Source organism: Leucoraja erinacea, chromosome 7 (genome assembly GCF_028641065.1).
Source record: "Leucoraja erinacea ecotype New England chromosome 7, Leri_hhj_1, whole genome shotgun sequence".
In the NCBI taxonomy this organism is placed as follows: domain Eukaryota; kingdom Metazoa; phylum Chordata; class Chondrichthyes; order Rajiformes; family Rajidae; genus Leucoraja; species Leucoraja erinaceus.
Genome location: NC_073383.1, coordinates 7,793,779 through 7,806,290, shown reverse-complemented (window position 1 = coordinate 7,806,290; position 12,512 = coordinate 7,793,779). Strand labels below are relative to the sequence as shown.

Below are 12,512 nucleotides of genomic sequence, written 5' to 3'. Positions count from 1 at the left end.
TCGTGGCTCCAGACATGATACCTTCAAACAGGGGTAGCACGCTTAACCAGAGTTGTGAATGTGGTCCAGTCCGTCACACAAACCAGCGTCGTCCCCACATCAACATCTCATGCCGCTCAGGAATGCAGCCAACATCATCAAGAACCATTTACACCCAGGCTATTCCAACTTCTCCCTAGGGCCAAAAGGTACAAAAACCTGAAACCATTTACCACTAGATTCAGGAACAGCATCTTCCCCGTTCTCAGTTCTTTCCTACGCTAAAGGGCCTGTCCCACTTGGCGATTTTTTTGGCGACTGCCGGCGTCATATCAGTGTTGCCAAACGATTTTGAACATTTCAAAACCAAAAAAATGTTGCGACACTTGAAAAAAACACCACGCGCCATACGTCATCACGCCCGCGTCACGCCGCAAAATGTTCGGTGACCTGATACGCCAGTCAATGATGCCGGCAGTCGCCGAAAAAAACGGCAAGTGGGACAGGCCCTTAAGGCTGCAATCATGAGCTCCCAATCTATCTCATTGCGGATCTTACACTTTCATTTATCTGCTCTTCCTCAGTTACTGTAACACAATGTTGCTCTCATATTATATTCTGCACTCCGCCTTTTCTCCTTATATTACCTGTTTTACTCGTGTACGGCCTGATGAACTCATGTGTTGTATAATTTGACTGGATGCCATGCAGACAACATTTTTCACACGATCGCATTACATGTGACAATAATAAACCAATACCAACACCACTTAAAGGAAGGACTTTCTGCCAGTGCTTTGGAGCCCAACACCGACACATGTGCTCCAACGGCCCATAAACTACTGTGTAATATGTGTTAATGCTGTGGCAATACTTCCACTGCCTGCAGAGCCCTATAATGCTTGGCACAGCATTGCAGGGTGCCTCAGGCCTGCTGCGCACTATGCAGTGTTGCTGTGGTGCAGCTGCAGGCCTTAACCATCAGCCACACAGTGTGGTGAGCAGGAGGAACATGTTGGGAGGAACCAATGCAGACTGCCCATTTCTGGTTGAGTTTATGTGGGCAATTCAACTGCACTGTTCTTTCAGGTGATGCTATCCCAATTTCCTTCCCTTTTAAACTGACGGATAAAATGCAAAAGTAAAAGCCAACACGCTAAACCTACCAAATAGATGTATAAATCCAGTCATACCGTATAGTACCTCCTGTACTTTGCACTTGTCCCCGGCTTTCTCATGCATTTGCTTGATGTGGTGTCCTATGGCTGCTCTCCATGTGGGTGCAGCAGGGAGGGTGAATGGCTTCACTTGGCTGCAGATTGCACCTTCCAGGACCCTTGCCTTGTAACTGCAGCACATGCAGATCCTACTTGAAACTCCACTGCGCTGCACATAATCACGCTCCTCACGGCCTTTACCAAGGGCTGGCCAAATTGCCGATCATGGCTCTGATTACGTGAGAGTGGCATGCTTACGTTATTGTGAAGCAGAAGAGGTTGTGCGATGGGATGGAAGTGGGATTAGTGGGCATGGACATCATCTACTGCTTCGGCCCAGACACTGGCCACAGATATTCTCAACATTGTCTCCTAGACTTGGTAGTACCCATGTCTGATCCCAGTCACCTTGTCCTGCAAGAGAGAGGGAAGCATATTAATGAATATGGTGCAATGTGTTTGGATAGTGCCCCTGATACCGTGAGTTTGTGAGCGGTGCAATGTGGCGTGGGTCTTGCAGTGAGGATGAGGGGAACATCTAAATGTAGTTTGTAGATCGGTGCTGGACAAACGATGTGGGATAAGTCTGCATCCAGTGGTATTTTTAACAGGTAAAGGCACTGGAACAACCATTTGCTGGCTTTGACCACACATGAGGGCATTAACCTTTTCATGGCAATGCATCCAGTTACTTGAAGCTGGAGTGATGGCAATGAGCGCCACAGCCCATTCTTGGCTTTTCACAGATGACATGCAGTGTTTCCTGGTCCCTTACAACTAAACTCCATTTCTCCTCTTTCTATTGCCTGCATTGATGCCTCCAGTTCTCTGCTTGAAGCCGCTGGATTGTGCTCCATCCAGTGCTACGCCAGTTCAAATCCCAGAACGTCTGCCAACAAGCCACCTGTGTCAGAGCTACAGGCTGGTTCTATGCATTACACTCAGGCTATGTGCAAGACTCAACATTTATATCATTGGACCCGCTGAAGGGTGAGGACAATGAATAGGGAAATTGGTCCTGGCTGCTCGGGGAAATGTCAAGTTTATGATTCAAAAGCAACCAACACAGATTATTCTTTTGCACCTGTTTTCAGGCACTTTAGCCCATTCTTTTAACGTCATATCCAATTTGCTTCGATTATGCTGTGTCGTATTTGTGTACAAGCATTTAAACATTCCATCCCATCCAGTCCTTGTGGCAGCTGAGAGTGAGAGAGATAACAAGGCAGAAATGGGGTTTGGGTGGAGGAGTGGTGGAGGTGGAATGGAGGGGAGAGAGGGGAATGGAGAGGGAGGGGGGAGAGGGGGAGGGGAGAGGGAGAGGGGAGAGGGAGAGGGAGAGGGAGAGGGAGAGGGGAGGGAGAGGGGGAGAGGGGGAGAGGGGGAGAGGGGGAGAGGGGAGGGGGAGAGTGAGGGGAGGGGGAAGGGGGAGGGGGAGAGGTAGAGAGACAGAGAGAGAGAGAGAAAGAGAGAGAGATTCCTGAATGAGTTAAACTTTTGAATTCTAGAATCAATTTTCTACCAACACTGTTTAAGTAACAAAGAACAACTGTGATGAAGATGTTGGCTGTGAAATGGACTACAAATTCTTAATGGCCTACTGAATTATCAACCTTGGAAATAATTTGTTGATAACTATGTGCCTAGCTCAGCAAGAGCAATATGGCACTTTTTAATCCATATTCATTAAGAAGGTCTCCACAATGCCAGCAAGCCTCTGTCCTAGTTATCGTGGAATTAAATATTACTATCTAATCAATGCCTTACTTTATGTTATTTTTTTTCCTGATGAACTAATGTGGTTAGTTCAGTCCCATTTGCAGAGATGTACATTGCGATTCTGATTCCAGTGTCCCTCAGCACAGCTGAAATCCCCACTTCCCTCTTTTGACAAAAGTGTGAAGTCTTGGTCCAAATGACCCAGCTGCCTGAATCACACAGCACCAAGCGATCAATCTGTAAATTTCACTAGGTTCTCAAAGATATATCTTGCATTCGCCGTTTCTGCTTTTGTTTTTCTCGTTTGGCAGTGGTGTTTTTCCCTTCTCGGGAAAAGTACAAACCTCAAAATATTTTAATGGTCACCTGGCAGGCAGCCAAGTTGAAAAAATTGGAAAGAACTGAGAAAATAAATAGGAATTTTAAAAAGTAGAAAGCCACCACAACCCCCCATTGCAGGCAGCTTCTCCAGAGCCAAAACAACTGATCATAAAGTGGTTTAGAGGACAAGACTGGGTGAACCTTCATTTTACATTTCAGTGTAGAGTCACAGAACTTTTGTATAACATTTTCCTCTGAAGTCCTGGGTAAGTTCTGAGAACATGTCCTTTTTCAACGCCCCCAGCGTTCCTTTATTTAACTTTTAGTGCAGGATCGAGTGAGTTAACAAACTCCGGAGTGACTTTAATCTTTCTCGGTCTGTAAAAGACTCTCGAAAGTCTGTGGAAAAGAATTGTTTCTGGAATTCCATACCAAGGCAACATTAGATCACACCTGCATATTCAATACTGCTGTACACACAATGCACTGACTGCATAACACAAATCTGCACATCGACAGTCAACAAGCTTCTATGTAGGAATGCTTCACATTATTTCTGGTCCAGCTCTGGAGGTTTGGCTTTGGTTTTGCTGAGGTTTTCCTCTCCCGCCTCCATGCTGTACATCTCCGAGCCCTCCTCACTGTCGTTCTCCTCGGGCTCGGTAAGCAGCTCCTCATCCTTGTACTCCGCCACGTCGATTGTGGTTCCCAAGTGCTCTTTTAATTTGCCGTGATGTTTAACGTGATATCGTTGGTTCTGAAAGAATTTGATAATGGTGTGCTTGGGCAGATCGAGCTGGGCGGAAAGTGTCTGAATGGCCTCCTGGTCAGGGTATAGGCCCACGTCGTGGATAAAGCTCTGAAGGATGCCCAGTGCTTCCACAGAGATCTTAGTACGTGACCTTGGTTTTTTGGCACAGTTATCCTCAGCAGCAGCTTGTGGCTGAGTGCATTTCTCCTCTCGCGGGGGTGAACTCTCCTTTGCAGGCTGTGATTGCTGTCTGTGCAGCACCTAAATAATTGACAAAACACAAAATTACTTTCTGACCCAATTCCTGCTGTTTGTTCTTTTCTGGTAGACCTTTAAACAGTACAGAGACAATATCCCCCCCCCCACCCCTTTCCCTTTGGTTGGACTTACTTCATTTGAATTGTAATACAATCCTCAAGGAATCACTTACACAATTGGGCACGTAACAAATAAAAATACTTCAATGCAGTAATAATATTACATGAGCAAGATCCGCTGCACAAGATCTGTCAGATACTAAGAACGGGTCCACCTTGTGGATTAGATATTTAGTCAGGTTTGAACAGACTGAAGGCACGGCAATGAAACTTATCCTTGGGTCTTAGTTAAATTTAATTTCCGTTCAGAAGCTGCAATTATCCCAGTGGTGCTCCCTAACCTAATCCCTTCCCCCATCTCCATGCTACTTTAGAATAGCTCCATATGCTGTGGCCCACGGAATCTAATGTTCCCATCACAAGTTTAGGATTGTTTGATTTGCTTGTAAATTTGGGACTGATTTTTCTTGTTGTTCCTTCCCAGCCGTGTGATTTCTCACCTGTTCTCACGCTGAAGCATAGCAGAAACGTCCCCTCTCCAAGGTGAGTTTAGTTCCGGAGGGGCAAGGAGCACCGCCACTACACCCAGGGTCCGTAGGGGGAGGAGCAGCTCTGCTGTCAGCACCTGAAGGACTGGTGACGGGATCTAGGGAGAGGGTAGGGCTGAAGATGGCCTGGTTGGGTTGCTCCTAGGCCTGGCCAAGCTGGCCATCCGCGAGTCACGGCCCCAGGCAGAAGAGGGCTTTGCTCGAGCCTGATGTTTGCCCCTTTACAGGGGTTACGTCCGTGCCCGGGTGGTGTTAGAGAGGGTGGTGTTATTTGTATCATAGTTGTTTGTAATTTAATGTCTGAATAAATTAGTGAATCTGTAATATGGTGGTGGGTATGTCATCATGGTTTTGTTTTGTTTTTGTTTTTTATATCATGTTGGAATTTAAATATATTATTTTCTGATACAAAAAAAAGGTGATTTGATTTTACAGTCACCCCCCTGAGTTCCCGTGACTGTTAGCTGCGCTGCTGTGAGTGATATCTAAAGATGGTCATAAGCTAGGCTTACCTGAAGGAGTATTACATGAATAGAAAGACATATTTCCTTTCCTTGCCTCAGTACATCTTCACTCACGGTTACATAAGTTCCTTAACTTGCAGTGTAGGTTCACCAGGCTAATTCCTGGGATGGCGGGACTGACATATGATGAAAGAATGGGTCGAGTGGGCTTGAATTCACTGGAATTTAGAAGGATGAGAGGGGAACATAGAAACATAGAAAACTCTTAAGGGATTGGACAGGCTAAATGCAGGAAAAATGGTCCCCGATGTTGGGGGAGTCCAGAACCAGGAGTCACAGTTTAAGAATAAGGGGTAGGCCATTTAGGACTGGGATGAGGAAAAACTTTTTCACCCAGAGAGCTGTGAATCTGTGGAATTTTCCACCCAGAGAGTTGTGAATCTGTGGAATTATCTGCCACAGAAGGCAGTGGAGGCCAATTAATTGGATATTTTCGAGAGAGAGTTAGATTTAGCTCCCAGGGCTAACAGAATCAAGGGATATGGGGAAAATGCAGGAACGGGGAACTGATTTTGGATGATCAGCCATGATCAATCATATTGAATGGCGGTGCTGGCTCCTTCATAGTTTATCTCACCAGTGTGGAGAAGCATTTAGGGCTTAGCAAATTATCCAATCGCCAACTTTTTGCAGATATAATAACTATATTTGAGGAGTGCGGGTCAGGGATATAGTTGTTCCAAAGGGATTTGAAAGAACTGATGTCAGATTACGAGGCTGTAAAGTGAGACAACTTTCAGACATGTACGATAACGTCTGTACTATTGCAACAACAATGCATTTATGTTCCATCTTCAGCTTGGCAAAACATCCCACATTGCGTAAAATTTGCCACTGAAGCACAGAATCTAGATACTTGCATCCTGGTGACAGAAACTAACTTCTGTAGGTTTTAATATTGCAAAGGAAATGAGAAATGGAGAAGCAGAGAGGACGGGGAAATTAATTCTGAGCTCAGCTCTAAATGGTTGAAAGTGTGTCACCAATGCTGAGTCGTTTAAATTGAGAACGTAGACTTAGGGGAGGTTAAAGACTGAAGGCGTATCGAGCTGAAAGAGACAGCAAATAAGAAACAATACTTGACACCCATTCCACTCAATTCTCGGCCAACAGCCCATTCCAGCTCTGGCCTGACAACAGACACTATCTATAACCATTAGAAAAGTAACCAGTCTCTGCTGGCAGACAAAAATGCTGGAGAAACTCAGCGGGTGAGGCAGCATCTATGGAGCCAGTCTCTGCGGGCAACACGGTGACTGCAAGAATGCCCTATATTTGGAACTCAGTTGCCTAGAAATTCATGTGGTTGTGAATTTCTCAGTGGGGAAGAGTATTTCAATTGCTCGGAGTTGTGTTGGGTTTCTCTGCAGTAACATCACACTTAAACGGACATTGTCGATCGGCGGTTTACGAGCAGTGTTCCCTATTGATGCGCGGCAAGCTTCCCCAGCTGTCACCAGTTAACTCAGCAGGTTCCAGTTCCTCTGTAGCCAGTCAACCATAATACAAGCAACACTCTGCCAGTTACCGGGGAGAGTTGTTGCTAAATGAATGGATCCTGCATTAACAGGATGGGGTGAGATCGTTCTCTTGGGACGTCAGAGGAATATGAGCAAGCTGGTTAACAGAGGGCATGTTCTTAGTACATGAGTGCTGTGGAGAACGTGAGAGGGAGCAGCATTTTTGTCTGCCAGCTTCTATGGTTATAGATAGTGTCTGTACGCCTGTACGCATGTATGATGTAAGGGCCTGTCCCACTGTACGAGCTAATTCAAGAGCTCTCCTGAGTTTAAAAAAAATATCAACTCGTGATAAGCAAGTAAAATGTATGTAGCGGGTATGTCGGAGCTCGGGATGTCTCTTAGTGCCTCCTTGGGAAATGCGGTAAGCTCGTGAAGATTTTTCAACATGTCGAAAAATGTCCACGAGAGCCCCGAGTACCTACGGGCGGCTATTACCGTAATTCTCCGAGTTCGAATCAGGGGAAACTCGGGAGAGCCTTGAATTAGGTCGTACAGTGGGACTGGCCCCTTTAGAATCACTATGAGGTATTACACGGGCCTCGAAACATAGCTAAATATTGCATGCTGCATCCATCATATTACCCATGGAGAAACCATTTGCGGTGGGGATGCATTTCCATTCTTTTATTATAGTTCTGTCTTATCCTTTTCCTGTATTTCCCTTTTGATCTCCATACATCCACAGCTGTGGAATTTCCTCTTGCTTTCTAGGACACGAGGACAAGCTGAGACAGAGATTTGTCAGGATTTCTCTCTGCTATAATGACACTCAGGGCATAAAGTGAAGCTTCACTGTGGCTGCACAAGGACCGCAGTTTTCCTTTCTCTCCCTGGCTCCTGGGTGTCAAACTGTCATAACCTTCACACACTGGAAGTCAGGATCCTCGAGTAGAAAGGGGGGAGTTTGCAATGCCCTGTGGAGCGAACCGTCCATTGATTTGGTTTCAGGAATTTTCCTTGAGGGCACTGAGGTTTCAATAAGAAATGGAGATATGATTCCAAATCAAGTTGCTGGATGCTTTCCAAAGAGCAAGACTTCTCTCGAATGCAACGGTGACAGCACTGAGGCATATCTCTTAAAGGAGACAAAGGGACGTTGGTGGCAACTTCAAGTAATCAACCAAAATGTTGGGTGTTGCCAAAATAATTCAATAACTGTATTGAAAGCCCTGGAGGAATCATCACGAGATTGGATTTATTCAAATTGTGGAGAGGTGTTGCATAATTGCAGGCAAAGGCCACTGCTCCAATGCAGACACTGTTTCCAAGTTGGTTTTGAAGCATAGCTGCTGCATTCTGCACGACATTTCTCTTTGCTTTTTTTTATTAGTCCCGAAGTCACAAGTGTGGTAAGAATTAAGAATTTATTTATACCATACAGGGGGCAAACGAAGGGGTGAGGCACTGCATTTTCTCCCACAGCAGACACGAGTCGCTAAATCCATTTGGTAAAAATGAAATGTGACCCTTTAACTAATAAGGTACCAGAAGTGCACTGATTGAAAAAAGATAAGAGGGGAAAAGAAATGAGATAAAGGGGATAATGTGCTGAAAACCACAATTAAATGCAGCTGGGAGCCATGTGTGAAGTTGCCTGCAGGGAAGGAAGTAAGATATTGAATGATTACATTTAGGAACATTGTAATAATGTACTGGAATTGTGTGAGTGATCTGGATTACTTTTCATGGAAAGTGGGTTACCATGGAATTTTATATATGAAATAAGGAACAATCAGCGGGTGGCTTCAAATTTTATTTTGCAGGTGGGGTTGTTCTCTCTTAGAAGGAGATTTCAAAGTGTCGAGCACCGAATTTCAAATTAACTTCAGGTGACTTCTTGCTTTAAACGCGGAGGGGGGAGAAGTTGGTGGAATATCGCAAAACATTTTCAATATGACTCCCATATAACTCAGCCCCACGTGCTTCTGCCACATGTGTGGTCTGGCTGGTGCTGGTGGTTCATGATCGGTACAATTTCACTTCTAACAGTTGCATGGTTTAACCCACTCAGCCCTCGTTTGTGGCCGAATTAAAATCTAAAAGTCACAATTACGTTTAATCCCTTTTAATGAATCTGGTGTAAATAGAATATATTTTGACATGGGATTGATTTGGATTTGTGCCATCGCCCTTGTGATCCAAAAGAACTATGTGGATTATTTATGGTTTGAGATGATATTCAGTGTTTATTACTAGTGACTGAGCCTTTCTCATCATGCATTTTGTGTTTGCATTTTTGCATAAACATTTTTATAAAATTATTTTTTTATATAATTTTAAAACCTAATATTAACCTAGAATGAGTTAGTGTAGGTCATTTCACGGCATGCTGTGAGGGCCATGGAATTATTATAGCGTTGACGAAGGCTATTCAGTTCACAGAGTGAACTACAAATCAAAACAGCCCCATGTGGCCATTCCCATCCCCCTGCCTGTTCTGTGTGTATGTTCATCATGCAATTTTCATCTAAATTCCCTTTTAAAGAGACTCCCAGGCTATGTACTCCACGTCAAAACTATTTTCTAGTTGCCGACCCTTGTCCTCAATATTGGACCCTTTACATTTGTGTTCCTCAGCCCTTTCCTTTATTTATCCCATCCAAACCTGCTGCGATTTTATTTAAATCTTCTCTCAACTTTCTCTCCTCCATTGAGAACAAACCATATCAAACCTGGAATCTTTCTGGGAAACATTGAAACATAGAAAATAGGTGCAGGAGTAGGCCATTCGGCCCTTCAATATGATCGTGGCTGATCATCCAAAATCAGTTCCTGCTTTCTCCCCGTATCCCTTGATTCCGTTAGCCCGAAGACCTTTGCTACATTCCTAAAGTGCCTTGACTGGCAGCACGCCACCCTTTTGTAACGGTTCAATACAATCTCCTTGCTTTTGAGACCTGCGTCTCTACATGTGCAGCGATGGTCCCATATGTTTTATTTATCTCTTTCTCAATGTGCTCTTCCATCTTCAGTGATTAGGCAAGAGTACAGCCAGCTCTCTACACGGCACTTTAGAAAGTATTTTGTGAAAATATGTCCACATGCCAGCGACCACATAATCTTAACCATTCCTCTCCTTTACCATGTCAGAAAACCCAATCGGGAAAATCAGACATGAACTACAAGCTCAATCTTATTAATTCACGCTTTTCTGAATGACTATTTCTATTACGCTTGATCATTGTTTTAGAGGCATAGATAGCGTAGATAGTCTAGAACTTTTAGTAGATAGAACTTTCTTCCTCAGCGGGTAAATATCAAAGACTACAGGGCATAACTTTAAGTGGCTAAATTTAGAGGAGATGTATTTTTGTAGAGGAGGTATTTTTACACAGTGGGTGCCTGGAACACATTGCCAAGAGTGGCGCTGGAGGCAGATATGATAGCAATGTTTCAAAGGCTTTTGGATAGACATTTTGGATGTGCACGGAATTGAAGGATATGGATCACATGCAGGCTTGTTTGTCTTGGCATCATATTCAGCATGGACCTCGTGGGCTGAAGTGTCTGTTCCTGTGGTGTATAGTTGTATGCTCTATGTACTTCACATCTCCCCACTCCTGGAGTTAAACTAATTGATATACAATTGCTGAGTGTGTCCACTGGTTGTGTTTCGAACAAGGATCAAAAATATGTCATTGTCTGGGTCTCTGGATATAATTCCTATATCTTGGACAGACTGGAAGGTTTTGGTTAACTGGACTTTAATGACCACAATTACTTGTCTCATCACTTCTCCCAACTTAATAATGTACAAATGCAGAATTGTTTGAAATTTGCACTAGGTTGACGTTGAGTTCTAGTAACATCACAGTTGCTAGGAATGCAGTAAATCATTCAGCCTTTCAACTTCACTGAAGCGATGTGGAAATACCTCGCTCACCGTGTAGTAACAAGCTGCTAATTCACTGTTAGTCAATTGGAGTTAAACATTCAATGGAAAGAAGCATGTGTCAGAAGAGAGTGGATATTTGGAGGATATTCAATGACATGATGCAGAATGCAGAGTTATTCCAAGAGTGACAATAACTAAATTATCCAAATGTCAGCAGCATGTATCAGTTGTATTTGGACTTGTCAGTACCGTTTTAATTACAAAACAACACTGGAACTTGGTTGGCAGATTACACACAAACTTGTAAGGAACTATTTGCCACTATTATGTTGAAATACGATTTAATTTTTTTTTTCCATTTCACTGTTTATTTTGTTCCCTGACCGATTGAAAATAGCGAAGATGTTCCAACGTTGCTTACATCTTCGATATATTTCAAAATCCATTTGCATTGAATGATATTTTTGGTTAAATAAATAAATTTGAATTTAAGGTCATAGGGTCAGAAGGAATAGGAGTAGAATTAGGCCATTCAACCCATCAAGTCTACTCCGCCATTCAATCATGCTGATTTATCTCTCCCACCTAACCCCATTCTCCTGACTTCTCCTCATAACCTCTGACACCTGTAGTAATCTAGAATCTATCTATCTCTGCTTATAAATATCCACTGACTTGGCCTCTGCAGCCTTCTGTAGCAAAGAATTCCACAGATTCACCTCCCTCTGACTAAAGAAATTTCTCCTCATCTCCTTCCTAAATTTCAGACAATGCACTTGATTATATTCATAACTTTCTGCAGAGTTCTGTTTTGTTTCAGGCCCAATAACAAGGTGTCTTTGAGTACAATGTTAAACAAGGTGGATTAATGGATTTCACTGCACGAGTGCAAAGAGCAGAAGTGCCTGAGGAAATTGATGAAGGGGAATGTCACGGCAGTAGTCTGAGGTGACATGAATGATGGTTCGTCCAGTGAGGCTATCTGGGCGGAGCTGAGAAATAAAAATGGGATGATCACCTTGTTGGGAGTGTACTACAGGCCCCTAAATGGTCAACAGGAATTACAAATATGCGATGGTATTTTATCATTAATGTTTTATTATTATTAATGTTTAGTGTTTTCTGAGTCATTCGTAACTGTCATTGTATGTCATGTTGTTACTTGTGGGCAGAGCACCAAGGCAAATTCCTTGTATGTGAATACTTGGCCAATAAACTTACTTACTTGCTTACTTAGATTGAAGGCAGCTGCAAGACTAATAGGGTTGGCATAGCAGAGGATTTTAACTTTCCCAATATAGACTGGGATTGTCATAGTTTAGTTTAGTTTAGTTTAGTTTAGTTTAGTTTAGTTTATAGACGTCGCGTGCAAACAGGCCCTTCAGCCCACTGAGTCCGCACCAACCAGCGATCACCTGTACACCAGTTCTATCCTACATACTAGGGAAAATTTACAGAAACCAATTAACCTACAAACCTGCTTGGCTTTGTAATGTAGGCAGCAATGCCTACTGGAGCACCCAGAGAAAACCAACATGGTCACAGGGAGAAGGTGCAAACAGCACCCATTGTCAGGATCAAACCCAGGTCTCTGGCACTGTAGAGCAGCAACTCTACAAGGCTGCAACACTGTGCCGCCCCTAATATCAAGGGCTTAGATCGGGTAGAATTTTTTGAATGTGTTCAGGGAAGTTTCCTTGGCCAATTCGTAGAGGGCCCAATAAGAGAGAGGAAAAAGCTTGACCTGCTCTTAGGAAATTGGCATGGGTGAGTGACTG

At 43.6% G+C, this 12,512-nt stretch overlaps 1 protein-coding gene across 2 annotated transcripts in view; it reads right to left on the bottom strand.

Annotated features, from left to right (window-relative positions):
* Positions 1 to 2,627: 2,627 nt before the first annotated feature.
* The window catches only part of satb2 (SATB homeobox 2), a 200,264-nt gene continuing 190,379 nt past the window's right edge, over positions 2,628 to 12,512 (bottom strand). The window contains exon 12 of one of the 2 annotated variants that reach the window (XM_055637731.1): positions 2,628 to 4,248. In XM_055637731.1, the coding sequence (XP_055493706.1) occupies positions 3,787 to 4,248 (462 nt within the window). In that variant the 3' untranslated portion in view covers positions 2,628 to 3,786. The remainder of the gene's footprint in view (positions 4,249 to 12,512) is intronic. The other variant, XM_055637730.1, reaches the window with a different exon arrangement.